Below are 14,544 nucleotides of genomic sequence, written 5' to 3'. Positions count from 1 at the left end.
AGACATCAGAGCAGAGGAGGAGCCAGACATTTGAAACACCCGGGGCTTAGCCCTAAAGGGTAGTATGCATGTGGGATCTTTTTTTTTTTTTTGAGGGGGGGGGGTGTAGAAATGACTGAAAGATTAATTGGCTCTGTTTTGAGTTTTGTTCAAAAAAGAATGACTTCATATAGGGAAATATATATATCACACATGCAGGACACCATAAACTAGTTTTTTAATTAAGCAGCAAGGCGGAACAAAGTCGGGGCTGTATCAAGACACAGGGACTAAACCCCAATTCAACCAGACCCAGAACTGATCCAGAATTAAAACAGGACTACAACAGTTCAAAAGCAGGATTACTGAGGACTTAACCAAGACATAACCACAATCAGAACTAGATGATAGTAGCACTAAAAATCATCATAGACCTGCACTACACTTATTTATTTAATTCTACCAAAGTACAATATTTAGATTGAGAAAAGTTTATATAATTATTCAGCCTTGTTGTGCAAACAAGCCTGCATAACTTAATAAATATAGAATTTGAAAAATAGCAAACCTAAAAAGAAACACTAGGTACGAGATACATGAGTACCTATGATACAGTGATACTTTTAGTAAGCAACCATTTGACTAATATGTGTCTCACCTGCTCTTGTTCATCTCTGTTCTGTCCTCATTCTCCATCTCAATCTCTGCTCCTCTCTCTCCCTCTTTGTGCTGACAATCATCAAATATACAGTTGAAACCAGATATTTACAAACTCTTCAGATCAAAACACAAACACTTTTTTAATTGTAACATCAAATCAGACTAAATGTTTATTTTTTTAGATTGATAAATATAAAAACATATTTGTTAACTTTAAGAGTAAAGAGAGAAACTGTCTGTGTTTTTTAATTGCAAATGGCACCAAATTGTATTCAAACTTGAGCCACACTTATGGAGCTCCACGATTCTTCTCCTGGTGTTTTGGTTGATATCTCTTGATTTTCCCATGTCACAGAAACAGGCTCTGTGTTTTGCCTTATATGCATCCACAGCTGTGCCACCAGTTTACTCACATGGACTCTACTAACCTATCAGAAGCTTCTTCAGCTCAGAATGGAATCCTCTGGAGTTTTCTTATTAATTAACAATAAACTTAGTGTATATGTACTCCTAAATTTAATGAAAGTGATAAAAAATAGACAGCTCTGTCTCTCTTTATTCTGACATTTAACTAATTCAAAAGATATTTCAATATTTATCTAAAACAAAAGTTTACTCTAAATTGATGTTGTACAGTAAAAATGTTTTATGTTTTCTCCCTAAAGTGTAAATATCTGGTTACAAATGTGAATATCCTGCTGTGTACTGAAATCCCTCTTGTTTTGCATAGAAATATACTGAACAACATACAAAGCATAATATATAAAATAACATTTACCTGAGTTTTTCTTTGAAAGAACCCTCTAATGTCCATTCTTATATTTCAGTACATAACTGAAACCGAATTAGTCGGGGAGGGTAAGAACTGAAAATATGAAATAAACACACGTAAGCTAAGATTCTCTAAAAAATAGCATTTGTTCGGCTTTTCATTTCGCCATTTGTTGATTCACTTGAGGAGCAAGTAAAATAATATTGGTCAAGTGATCAGTTTCATATCAATCTTTCGTGATGCACCGTCACATTTACATTATTTGTACGGTACGAATGATTTGCTTTGGTACCTGCTCAAACTTAAGCTCTCCTTAGTATGGCTGGCTCCGTCTCTCCAACAGTGCACTCACGGGCAGCAGCTCCCCCCGCCCCCTCGCTCAGTCGCTTAGTGCCTGAGCTCGGATCATACCAATATCAGGGGGGGATTCACGCACAGTCGTAAATTCCCACAGTGTGCACTATGTGCTTCGAATATTGTGTGTACTTTTTGTTTTATACAGTTGTCAGCCAGGCATCTAACTATGAAAAAATTACACTCCAAAATACCCCGGGCTTCTGACAAAACAACCCGGGCTTAAGCCCCGTAAGCCACCCCCACGCTCCGCCCCTGCATCAGAGGATGCGGGGGAGGGTTTGGTGGTCCTGTAGTCTGTGATGGTCTGGAGTCCTTGCCACATGCGTCGGGGGTTGGAGTTGGAGAAGTGTTCTTCTACCTTCTTTTTGTAATGGTGTTTGGCTTTTTTGATGCCCTTCTTTAGATTAGCCCTGGCTGTGCTGTAGGCGTGTGCATCTCCTGACCTAAAGGCGGTGTTGCGGGCCTTCAGGAAGAGACAAAGATCCCGGTTCATCCAAGGCTTCTGGTTGGGGTACATGGTGATCCGTTTCTGGGTGTAAAGTAAAGTGTGCATGTTAGTCCCCGTAGGGATATAGTTCCTCTGCATTTAACCCATTCACCCAGTGAAGCAGTGGGCAGCCACCAATGCAGCGCCCGGGGAGCAGTGTGTAGGGACGGTACCTTGCTCAGGGGTACCTCAGGGTAGCCGTTCAGTGGAGTCGAACCACCGACCTTCCGATCATGGTGCCACCACTCTACCTACTGAGCTATCCCTGCCCACTGTCAGGTGGTGACACTGTCTGTGGTTTTGGAGATGTAATCCAGTACAGATGAGGCGTACTGGTCCAGGTCTGTGTGGGTGAACATATTCCAGTCTGTTGGTGTGGTTGAAGTTCACCTTTATGTGCTGAAGGTGAAAACACTGAGCAAAGGGAGGAGTGTATGATCTGTAGATACTATGGAAGCTGAAGATTGTACCTGACACCGTTTGCTGCTGCCACCTTCTGGCCTTCAGGTGCTCTGGACGTGCTGTTTTTTGTCCTACAGCTTTAAGAGGCTCTGTCTCGGCTCTTAGTTGTTGGCACACCTGTTCACCATAAGTCATCACAGCACAGCTCATGGGCTGGGCTCCTCCAAAGGTAACCACCAAGCTGATGTTGGTTGGAGTTGTTTTATATGTTTAGATTAGTTTGTTGTCTCCTGCATGCTGTCATCTGCTGCTCTCCCTCAGGTATGTTCCCAGCTCAGGTGTGTTTGTGAGGGAGTGTTAGGGACCCGCAGAGACACTGGAGACAATAACTTGTACGAGCACAACTAAACTCATGGCTGCTGATCATTTAAGGTTTACCTTCAAAGTAGGAACTGCTGTCCTCCCTTAAACTGTGTGTACAGTGACTGGAGAACAATCCTCAGTGCTGGCCTACACCTGGGACACTGCAAACCAGGGTGCTTTGCTAGAAAGCAAGTTCAGCACATGCAGGATGTGTTTCTGATATCGCGGTTTCGCAATCTAGCTTTGAGCACATTCATGGTTCCTTTCATCCTCGGCACCAGTTGCTGCTTGTTGGGAACATGACCTCCAATCTGTCCACTAACTCTTGGGAAGAGCCCATCAGGATGCTTGGTGAAAAACCTCATTTTAAAAACAGCCCTGCACACTGTTCCTTCACCGTGACCAAAGAGTTCCATGATTCCAGATGCTGACAAGTAATGTCGCTCGATTGTAACAGATCAAGTAGTGTAATTGTGTTTGTGTGCAGTTCTTTATTTATATATTTGTATTGTCCGGGCATACGAGCACAGCTAAACCTACAGCCGCTGATCATTTAACCTTTAGCTTGGCTTCCCAGTTAAAGTGTTTACAGAGAGGGAATGATTGAATCAGGGTGTCATTTCTCATCTGCACGTGTATGTTGTCCATGCTACCTCAGAGATATTTCAAAGGAAAGGTTAGACCTGTCTCCTTGAGGGATTATTTAAAGCTTCAAGTCCTCTGATCCTCTGTCTTGCCATCAGCTCAGTTTAATCTAGACCAGGCTAAAAGTTTATTATCTTAGGACGGTCTAAGTCATCTGGATGTAAAGTGACTTTAATGTGCATTTCGGCTCCGGAGCCTAATAAAGCTCTTTCCTGGCAGGTGTTGGTGGGTCGAGCAGTCTGACGGAGGAACGTAGTCGGCCATCTTGGAAAGAAGAAAATGTTTTCTTCACACACGGTGAGAAAAACATCGTTTTTATAAATCATGAGTCCGAACATTTTACAGACTTTTATACGTGAAATTGTTCGTAGTTTATAAACACATCTGGAAGTGCCGTGCAAACCAAGGCCGAGCTGCTTTTAGGAAACGTGAAAAGTCTATCAGTACAACTTTCATGAATGATCATCATTTATTGTCATTATATCATTATGATTATTGTTAACTACCACCCTTTAGTAATTATTTACAGTTTTCCAGAACATGAGAAACAAAATGCATGTTAAGAAAAGAAAATAGTAAATGGAAAGACGAAGGCTTCAGCCTCTTAGACCTTTCCTTATTTCCAACACAGCTGATTTAAATGGTTAAATGACTTCCAGTTCTCCTGGTAATGAACTAATCAATTGATTCAGGTGTGCTGACCCAGGGTGAGATCTAAAACCTGCAGGACACCGGCCCTCGAGGCCTGGAGTTCGACACCCCTGGTCTTACACCAAGGACTAAATGGTTCATTTTTGGCTCGCTGCACTGTAACAGGGACGGGGTGATTTGCAGAGCACTTTGTAAATGAGGACTGTGTGCAAGAGGTGCAAGTGCACGGGTGAAGTCGCACTGTCCCCTCTGCATTTGATTGTCCCTCGTTGGGTCGGGCGTAAAGACTGAGCAGGGCAATCAGCTGGTAGAACCGATGTCCACAAGATGCAATCAGCGATGCACTTGTTTAAATGTATTTTATGCAATAATACAGTCTTTCTTTTCCAAAACGCATCCAAACAATTTACAACACAACAGGTTACTATTATGGGCATCATCCAACAAACATGTTTCTTATCGAAGCAGAGAGGCCGGCACGACAAAACAAGATTTAACTCAAACACTTATTAAGCTTCTGACTCCCTGCCTGTGTCTTTGTTGCTGTAGGAACAAGACGCCAAAGAGAGCCCAACACCTCAGTGCTCTCAGTTGGCTGAAGATGCTCACTCAAGTGCAAACTTACTTGAGCACTACAGGTGTGATCAGTGTAACAAGAAGTTTCATGCCCCGTGTCACCTCAGAAGACACCAGCGCATCCACAGTGGGGAAAAGCCCTTCAGTTGTGACCAGTGTGGAAAGACTTTTACTCGGAAAAGCAACTTAAAAACACATCACCTCAGCCACAGCGGCGTCAAACCACACATATGCCACCAGTGTGGAAAGACATTTCGTTCTATGGGCAACTTGAGAACTCATCAGCGCCTACACAGAGGAGTCAAACCATACGCATGTAGCCAGTGTGGCAAGGCTTTTACTCAGATGAGCCACTTACAAACCCATAAGATGGTCCACAGCGGAGAAAAACCCCACACATGTGAGGAGTGCGGAAAGACATTTAGTTTGATGGGCAACTTGAGAACTCATCAGCGCCTGCACAGAGGAGTCAAACCATACGCATGTAGCCAGTGTGAGAAGGCTTTTACTCGGATGAGCCACTTAAAAATCCATGAGATGGTCCACAGCGGAGAAAAACCCCACACATGTGAGGAGTGCGGAAAGGCTTTTAATTATAAGAGCAACTTAAAGAGACATAAACTGGTCCACAGTGGAGTTAAAGCACACAAGTGTGACCAGTGTGGGAGGGCTTTTGCTTTGAAGTCGAGCTTGGCGACACACAAGCTGGCGTCGCATGTGACCTTTCTGGGAAAGCCTCCAGCCAGCGACCCCAGAAACACACCAACAGACGCTGATACGTGATCGGTGCAGCAGTTCAGTTTACACAAACTCGAGCTTAAGTCAACCCTACACTTACTGACCATGGACAATAACCAGTGCGACCAGTGTGACAAAGCCTAGAACCAGTTTAGAGGTAATTCAGTCAGTTTTTTTTAAACAAGCTAATGTGTATATAAAAGATTTGTTACTGGTAATACAGCAAAACTTTATTGTAGTTTTTAAAGTTCAAGTTAAACCATGTGAAATAAGTTGGATAATACACGGTGTTACATATGGGACACAAACGCAGCGTTTTGGGACAACATGGTTTCTGTTGGGTTTACACAAACTGTAAAGATGTTATTACGATGTTATTACGATGTTATTACGATGTTATTACGATGTTATTACGATGTTATTACGATGTTATTACGATGTTATTACGATCAATGTTAGCTCTACATGGGTGTTAGATTTCAAAATAAAATCCTTTTATACGATCGTCTCGTTTCATTTATCACCAGCAGAACAGTCTCCAACAGTGTCCAACTTTATGGCTCATAATGGGCAAAGACGCGGCTACAACTTTGATGCTAATCTGAAGTGAATAAAACTATAATAGGACATGAAATGCATTTAGATCTGTACATATGCTGTAATGATCACATGATGTGGCGCCATCCTTTCTGAAATTAAACCGACAACAGATTTGTTGTCTGGGGCATTTAACACAAACTGATTTGAATAAAACGACATCATGAATGCAAAAAACGATGCAGCTGCATTCATATTCATATTTCCTCCTCGGTTCCAACTATTAATACAGAAATGCAAATGCATCATTCTTTTCTTGAAATTTAAACACAGGTTTATAAACGGTCTCAGCAGTTCTTAAGTACATTTAGTAAAACAGGTAAACACTTACTAAAACACAGTCATTGTGTCCTTACATGCTGTCGTTTTAGCAGACTCTCAAACCAGTTTCAGTCCAGTAGTGTCCGTACCACTGCCGCCCAAAACCAGTATCACGAGCTCAGTGTGTCACATGGCCTTGCTTGACCAGATGGTGCTATTCAAAATGTTGCCAAAAGGGATAATGAGCATCACTCTCATGCCAACAGTTATGGCAAAGATTTTATTCTGCACGTTTGATCTGAGACACGACTGGTTATTAGGGGTGCAACGATATTCGTATCGATATTGAACCGTTCGATACAGTGCTTTCGGTTCGGTACGCATATGTATCGAACAATACAACATTTGTAATTTATTTTATCAATTTTCCTTCTGACGATGCTGTCTGTGTTGAGCGCTCAGAGAATCTGTGTTCGACTACTCCGCCTAGGCTGCACTGTCGAGCGCAGATCCACTGAGCGCTCAACACAGACAGCATAGTCAGAAGGAAGAGCGCAGGGCAAGCTAGCGAGACAGAAGCTAAGCTCTCCTTGCAACAGGCAAATTGAACCTCATTCAGATCTGGCGTTTGGAATTATTTTGGTTTTCATGTGACGTATGACCCTGAAGGTAAGCCAGTCATGGATTAAAGTAAAACAGTATGTTGGATGTGCCATGCAATGCTCAATTACATGGGTGGGAACTAGTGTGTTAGCGCAGTTAGCTCGTTAACGTGTTGGCCGTCTAGCCCCATGCACGGGGCGATCGGCGGTAGCTCGTTAACGGAGATTTGCCGTGTTGTGGCGTTAAGGTCATTTCAACGAGATTAACCTGAAAGCACTAGTGGGAACACAACGAATATGACTGCACATTTACACCGACATCATCCTAGTGCAAAGACAAAAACAACAAGCATGCTACTAACTTTAGCCGAGTCATTTAGACAGCTGTTAGCACGTGATTCTCCTTGTGCTGCTGAGAATATAACCCAGAAGAAGCGGATAGTATAGCTTTTATTTTGGAAAGAGACATTTCTCTGTAATAAACTCTCTTTTCCAAAGATGAGTGATTCCTCAATCCGATACAGGGCTCGCAATATCGCTAGCCCGACGTCCCGGAGCTAGCGATTTTTTCAGTCGGGCTACCAAAATCTATCTCTGCCCTGCCCGTCGGGCTATTGTAGGAAAAATATATGTCAATGCTTTTGCATTCTTTCAGAAATGTAGCTGGGTAATTATGTCATTGGCATCGGTGAGCCACTGTCAATATGTGACATATTGAAGTCGCGTTTGAATTTGCGCTTGTTTTTTGCTTTCACTTTGCAATCGTGTGAACTGTGTATAGAGAGCGACAGCACTGATCTGTGAGTGATGATAATTTGCGCACCAATTCCTCTGACATCGTCTTATTAATCGTTAGCTTACTATGCAAACATGACAAGTGAAATCTCCCGCAGCTTAAACATGTGAGAGGTTGATCGCGCAGAGAATCGCTGAGCTTATGTGAGTGAGTGTGTAAAAGCATTTCAGTTCTGCTGAGCCAAATAAGACAGGTCAGGGTGAAGAAGTGACAGCCAAAGAAAAGCTTACCACAAAACGGAGAAGTTATGACAAATCAGACTATAAGGCAAAAAGAAAGTGCAGCTTTATGGTTTCATGGACAAAAGAATTTCTGTGGCTGCAATATGACGAGCTAAATAACCAGGGCTGCACATAAGTGGTGCGCAGGTGCACATTCGCTGTCAAAATAAAAAACATGCACAAGGGTTAGGGTTAAATTTAAAAACTATACTTTTGAGTTAAAATATATATTTATAATTTTAATAAATGACAAATTAAAAATGCATGAACATTTTTTTGTATCGAAAAAATATCGAAACGTGACACCAAAGTATCGAACCGAACCGAACCGTGAATTTTGTGTATCGTTGCACCCCTACTGGTTATCCATCAAAGTTCAACACTTTAAAGTCCACAACTTTCCACACTCTGATAAGCACATCCCAGCGGTGACCGCCCCGCCGGTTCCCAGACTGCAGCCTTGGCGTTCGCTCTGGGGCTTATTTTTAGCTACACACATGGCACTTTTCCATTTTATCATTCTTTATTAAACATCTTACAAAGAAGTATTTAACTTTAATTAGTTTTACCAGAGTGTGCATGTTTATGGATGTTAGAGAAAAATACAAGGTGCAGATACTGCACATCTGCAGTCCCCATCAGGTCACATGTGCATATAACCAAAAGTCAAATACAGAAAATGATCCTGCTACTTTGGCCCTAGTGCAACTCTCTGTTGGTCTTTGGTTTAAACTGCAAGAGTGGCTACAAATCTGTGGTTAAGCTGCACTTCCTGCTGTTTCTCCCTCTGTACTCGTTGCTCTTTAGGTCAGTATGTGGTAGTTTTCCATGTCCCAGTGGAGATTTCCTCTCGTGCAAGCTTTCCTCACGCGCACACTGAGCCCTCATCCTTTCTACACAAAATTCGTTTGTCTACTTCATAAACAAGACTAATAGTCAGCAAACATCTTGGCTTCACTTGGATTCTCAAGTTTAAAATACATGGAAAGTTTGGGAAACTATGGTTTACCCTGACGGGAGCATGAATGTGGACAGCAGCGGTGGCACCGAAATTTATTCAGTATTTGCTGAGGCATCAGATTCTCGACAGCTGGCAGTAAAGAAAGAGTCAGGAGGCTGGGTGTAGTGGACACCGGTATATGTCTAAGCACCGACCTGGCAGATCTGATTACAATGTTAAAAACATAGAGCTTAACCCTCATCAGTAACATGACAACTGTAACATGCTGTAAGTATGAGCACTTTTATGAAACTTCACTAAAGTGTATTATTGTGTTGTCAAGCTTGAATGCATTGTAAGTGAATGGGTTCTGTTTGTTCAGCTACAACTGGGAAGAAAAACTTTCTGACCAATAAGGTGGAGACGGTGGCATACTTGTGTTGTATCAGCCTATCGGAAGGTTTTTGAAGGTCTGATTTCAAGATATAACACTGGGACAGATGATAGTTTAACAAGGCTGTAGCAATATTACTGTTGTTATTGCTAATGACTGTTACGTGTCTCTGCTGGAGCAGACCTAGAGTAGATATTATGTTTTGTCTGTCCCTGCTCTCATGAACAAGGCATCTTTCAAACTGCTTGAAGGAATTTCTTCAGTTTCCGTAAGGATTTTGCCAAAGTTTAAGGTCATCCCAACACTGCGACACTCATTCTGAGTTCATTTGTGAAGTGTGACAGAACTTCACACAAATGCCAAACAGGACAACAGCAAGTTAAAACAATGCTGAAGTGTTTTTATTGTATGACGAGCAGAAAAGAATTTGAGGTTGCAACGTTATCCTTGTTGCACTGCAATCTTGGGATGTGAGAACCTGAAAGCCTGAAATCTGTACCCCATCCACAACACACCTTTTCTCTGTACTCCTCCCCAGCACCCTGCAGTCACATGCGCCTGCAGGTAGATAAAAATCTCAAAAGAGACACTGGTCGCCATTCTGCTCAGAAGCTTTTCAGGAGCTTTCAGAAGATTCACGAGTTCAGGCGTCTCCACCGTGCAGACATACAGGAGCAGGTATGGACCTCTCACTCGCTACAAAAACATCTGAGCTGTATTCGGTGCAATACTGTGAGCCAGTTTCTTGTTTAGAGTGGATGTTTCAGGCTACAGCAGCATTACAGTAACTTTTGTGCATTTTTCCTGCAGTAATTGTGCGTTTACAAACACATTTCAGCAGCACATGCAAACCATCACAGTATAAATGCAGCTCTCTGTTTCCATATTTGGCAACCTTTGGTCTTCCACAACAGCTCCAGGACGGTGTAACCAGGGCAACAGAGTAATATATTGTCCTAAAAGGATAATATTTTACCAAGCCTTGCAACATGCTGCAAATAGTGACGCGCTAAATAGCATGTTAGATAAACTGCCAAAAATACATCCAGAGGAGCAGGTGTTTGGTCTCTCACTCTCATGTCATGAGCTCTCAGCAGATGGTGGAACATGAGCCGCTTTGTTTTGGACTAACCTCCATGTTAAACTGGACTTTATGACAGAGAAATATGGAGTGAAAGGAAAGGCCTTGCCTGCAAATCGGTTTTTAATGCACAGGAACTGGAAATTATTAACCTGATAACCTGGGAAGTCATTAGCTTACATACGTGTAAAATAAATATGAAATCATTTGTAAGCGTCAGTGTTTCATGTGATTTCTAAGTCATTTTTAACATGTGACCTGTTTGGTGTAGGATGCATTTGGTGGGCACTTTGGGGCTTTTTCTGACCTTGCTGCATCTCTCTAACTCGCTGCTGCTGGGAGCCTTTAACATCAAATCCTTCGGAGACACCAAAGCCTCCAACACCACTCTGATGAACATCATTACCAAGGTCTGGGACTTTTCCCTCTTTGGTAGATATGACAGTTTGTACAAAATGTTTACATCCACCCATTTGTAATGCAATTTGGGTCAGAGTGCTTTCAAAACCAATCCAGAAGTGTTATCTTGTGTGTGCGTTTTGAAATAGTTTGAACTGAATTTTGAGAAATGCTTTGGATGATTTGGCCTGTTGCAGAAGTAAACCTGAATATTCCCAGAATATTCCCACCTCTATGCTTAAGGAATGATCAATGAAATAACTGGATGTGCAACAGCTGTAGCGTTGCCTTTACAATCTAAAGCTTAACACATGAATTTTTTCGTGCAAGGTAAAATATAAACAAACGTGATGTTGCAAGATGGACAATCAGCTGATTCATTTTCATTTTTTATGTGTGTTTTGCAGATTGTCCAACGCTATGACGTCATTCTGATCCAAGAGGTCAGAGACAGTGATCTCTCAGCAACCCAAAAACTCATGGAGTACGTCAACAAGTGAGTCCACACACCGAACATGGAACATTCAGAGTAACACTGAGCATGAAATGCAAACGTATGGAAACATAAAAGTGTGTGTTTGTTTCCCCCCAGAGATTCTCCTCAGTACAAATACATCGTCAGCGAGCCTCTCGGTGCGAGCACCTATAAAGAGCGATATCTCTTCCTTTACAGGTGCACCACGATGAAAAAAATAAGTCTCTACTCTACACACAGTGAAATGATATTTATTCAGTTCAATTTTATTTACACAGCGCCAAATCACAACAAGAGTCGCCTCAAGGCGCTTTATACTGTCAGGTAGACCCTACAATAACACATACAGAGAAAAACCCAACAATCAAATGACCCCTATGAGCAGCACTTTGGCAACAGTGGGAAGGAAAAACTCCCTTTTGACAGGAAGAAACCTCCGGCAGAGTCAGGCTCAGGGAGGGGCGGCTGTTTGCAACAAAACATGGTTCGTTGCAGTGATGCCGTGTAAAAAGCATTTTTAGTTCTTGCTCTAAATATGTATTTTGTAGAAAGGGAAAAAGTCTTTTTCATGGCAGAATGTGAATAGTTTGATTGTTTTCTTTGTTTCTTAAAGCCAAACAATTTAACAAAAATAAAAATGACTTGTTCACGTTGCCCGGGGTTAAAGTCAGGATTGGTGTTGGATCATCATCATCACTTAGACCTCAGAGGGTTAAAGAACCTCCCATAAGTTTCTCAAATAACCATTCAAAACAACTTGATTAAAAATTTATATTTCCAGCATGTTTGTAGTGTTTGAGGCATGTTTGAAGTAATTTAACGGCAAATCCTCCGTCTTTGTTCTGGCATAAACATACATCTTATACACACTCAGAATTCAGAAGAAGTGATTTAAAAAAAGGGGAAAAGCAGAACTACAATAAATTTGTCCCGAGAAGCAACTGGACATGTTTAGAAATGAAGTACACACTGGCAGCAAATGAAAAGGTGGTGATTTTCTCCACAGGGAGGCGCTGGTATCGGTGGCAAAAAGCTACACCTATGACGACGGCCCGGAGGAAACTGGACAAGACGCCTTTAGCAGGGAGCCGTTTGTCGTAATGTTCTCCTCCAAACACACTGGTAGGTGCTGTGGCTCGAGTTATACAGCTGTTTCTGCATCACACTGATAATGATGTGGATCCTCATTCAAACATTTGTGCGTGGTAGTTCCTGGGACATGTTAGTCACTAGTCCTTTATCATTCTCATGCGGTGTAAGCGCCTCCGTCACTGTCAACACTCCTTCGTTCCCTTCTCTTCTGTAGCTGTGAGAGACTTTACTCTGATCCCTCAGCACACCTCCCCAGAATCAGCTGTTCGGGAGCTAAATGCTCTCTATGACGTGGTGGCAGATGTCCGCGCTCGCTGGAACAATGATGTATTTACAGCCTACAAGTAAAAATCATTTATTTGGTGGAAAAACACACATTCGGTAAATGCGACTCACACTACTCTCCCTGCAGGACATCGTGCTGCTGGGTGACTTCAACGCAGGCTGTAGTTATGTGTCCGGGTCTGACTGGCAGCAGATCCGCATCTTCACTGACAAGACTTTCCATTGGCTGATCACTGATGCGGCCGACACTACCGTGTCGCAAACTGTCTGCCCTTACGACAGGTAGACAGATTGTGGCAGGTCGTTCTGATGTGTGCACGCAAACTCTAAACTCTAATCATCTTTCTGTGTTTGCAGGATTGTGGTCACTGCGGACATGATGAGAGGAGTGGTGAAAGATAGTGCGAAGGTGTATAACTACATGACGGACCTGAATCTCAAACAAGATCTGGTAACAGATGAATTTCAATCCTTATCTCTGTAAGAATTCATTTGAACTAAAAAGCACAACCTGCCTCATTCCCCGCTGACACTAATGGAAACGTCAATATAAAAAGTTAACATAATGCTGTATTCACTGCAACTGAGACCATAGACTCGTCAGCAAAATGTTTACTGAGCTCCAATCAGAAGAGAGGCATTCTACACAAAGGGCAAAGCAGTCGCCCCATCAGAAATCATGCAGTTTTAAAGCACTTTTGCTTTTTTAATATCAGCTTTGAGCTACAGAAAATCGAGCAACTTTGTAAAGCAGTGGCTGTAGTAACGACCACACAGATGCAAACAAAATCATAATGCAGTGTATACTGTAGTGATGGCATTACCATGCAGGCACGTTGAGTTTTTCAGCACTGGAAAGAAACCTGTGGAAACTGAAGCCGTCTGCAGCACAAACTGTGAGCCACTAAAAGAACGGTTTCTCTGTCTCTCAGGCGTTGGCTGTCAGCGACCACTTCCCCGTGGAGGTGAAGCTGAGCGGTTAGGCTCACGTTGCTTGAACCGTGACTTCCACAAGCTTTCCACACATCGTGCTCAATCTGCAGCCAGCACAATGATCATTCAGTTGGGGACTACTGTCAGCCACAGCTTCATGAAATGCAAATGCACAATAAAGCCACTAAAAGAATTTCACTGAAAACTTGTGTGTTGTAAAGAATTCGGCTTCTTGTTGCAGTGGAGCACATTTGTCTGGAACATTTACTGAGACCCTTTGTTGATTTGGAAACCTTTAATAACGCGTGTGTATTTTATTTCACTTCTTTTGTCTGCTTAAATGTCTTCAGAGTTTTGAGTTACTGAAGTTTTTTAATTAATTTCCCAAAACAGCTCAGACACACAGCAAAACACTAACCTGCAAAACTGAGCCAAAAATGTTGAAAAAACATAAAAGAGCGGTAGAGTAATACATCTGTAGGGGAGACCGGGGATAGTTGTCACATCTTTGACATTTCTGTCTGTAAATTGGAGCTCTTTTAAGGTAGTGGATTCAAAATGTAATGCAAAGTATTTACATGTCTCTGCTATTAAATAGTGCAGCTATTTTCTCTGCAGCACAATTACCCATTACATGGTATGGCCTCAAACACGAAGAGTGAAATGTTACAATTAACCCCATAGTCTGGGTTAGTTGTAACATATCCTGGGGTAAAATGTAACACAATGAAATAAGAGTACTAACAAAACATTAACATGTAATCTTTTTTATTCAACACATGAATGCACTTACATCCATTTATGCAACTATGTGTGTGTGTGACAGAATGCAGAAATC

At 42.1% G+C, this 14,544-nt stretch overlaps 2 protein-coding genes across 5 annotated transcripts; both read left to right on the top strand.

Annotated features, from left to right (window-relative positions):
* The first annotated feature begins 2,793 nt into the window (after nucleotides 1-2,793).
* Nucleotides 2,794-6,128, top strand: LOC146575381 (uncharacterized). 3 transcript variants are annotated; one of them, XM_085270047.1, is made up of 3 exons: nucleotides 2,794-2,886; nucleotides 3,885-3,962; nucleotides 4,866-6,128. In XM_085270047.1, exons 2-3 carry the CDS (start codon nucleotides 3,945-3,947, stop codon nucleotides 5,673-5,675), a joined length of 828 nt encoding a protein of 275 aa, XP_085126173.1. In that variant the 5' UTR covers nucleotides 2,794-2,886; nucleotides 3,885-3,944; the 3' UTR covers nucleotides 5,676-6,128. The 3 variants fall into 3 exon arrangements, with proteins under 3 accessions (XP_085126173.1, XP_085126172.1, XP_085126174.1); XM_085270046.1 differs by having other exon boundaries at nucleotides 2,863-2,978; XM_085270048.1 differs by lacking the exon at nucleotides 2,794-2,886 and adding an exon at nucleotides 3,005-3,454.
* A 3,851-nt stretch (nucleotides 6,129-9,979) lies between these two features.
* LOC146575380 (deoxyribonuclease-1) lies at nucleotides 9,980-13,902 on the top strand. 2 transcript variants are annotated; one of them, XM_085270040.1, is made up of 9 exons: nucleotides 9,980-10,119; nucleotides 10,794-10,932; nucleotides 11,329-11,417; nucleotides 11,514-11,594; nucleotides 12,403-12,518; nucleotides 12,703-12,815; nucleotides 12,901-13,055; nucleotides 13,131-13,224; nucleotides 13,706-13,902. In XM_085270040.1, exons 2-9 carry the CDS (start codon nucleotides 10,795-10,797, stop codon nucleotides 13,754-13,756), a joined length of 837 nt encoding a protein of 278 aa, XP_085126166.1. In that variant the 5' UTR covers nucleotides 9,980-10,119; nucleotide 10,794; the 3' UTR covers nucleotides 13,757-13,902. The 2 variants fall into 2 exon arrangements, with proteins under 2 accessions (XP_085126166.1, XP_085126165.1); XM_085270039.1 differs by having other exon boundaries at nucleotides 11,493-11,594.
* The last annotated feature ends 642 nt before the right edge of the window (nucleotides 13,903-14,544 follow it).

Source organism: Mchenga conophoros, linkage group LG4 (assembly GCF_057382185.1).
Source record: "Mchenga conophoros isolate Kocher_MC1m ecotype Shallow Benthic linkage group LG4, M_conophoros_male_GT1.1, whole genome shotgun sequence".
NCBI lineage: Eukaryota > Metazoa > Chordata > Actinopteri > Cichliformes > Cichlidae > Mchenga > Mchenga conophoros.
Note: the sequence above shows the minus strand (reverse complement) of the source record. Positions and strands in the feature narration are given on the sequence as shown.

What these genes read in the sequence shown, in the direction of transcription:
- LOC146575380 (XM_085270039.1), top strand. Translation starts at nt 10,795, where the DNA reads ATGCATTTGGTGGGCACTTTGGGGCTTTTTCTGACCTTGCTGCATCTC. An exon ending in ACTGTCTGCCCTTACGACAG is followed by an intron (nt 13,056 to 13,130) that starts GTAGACAGATTG and finishes CTGTGTTTGCAG; the next exon opens with GATTGTGGTCACTGCGGACA. An exon ending in TGAATCTCAAACAAGATCTG is followed by an intron (nt 13,225 to 13,705) that starts GTAACAGATGAA and finishes TCTGTCTCTCAG; the next exon opens with GCGTTGGCTGTCAGCGACCA.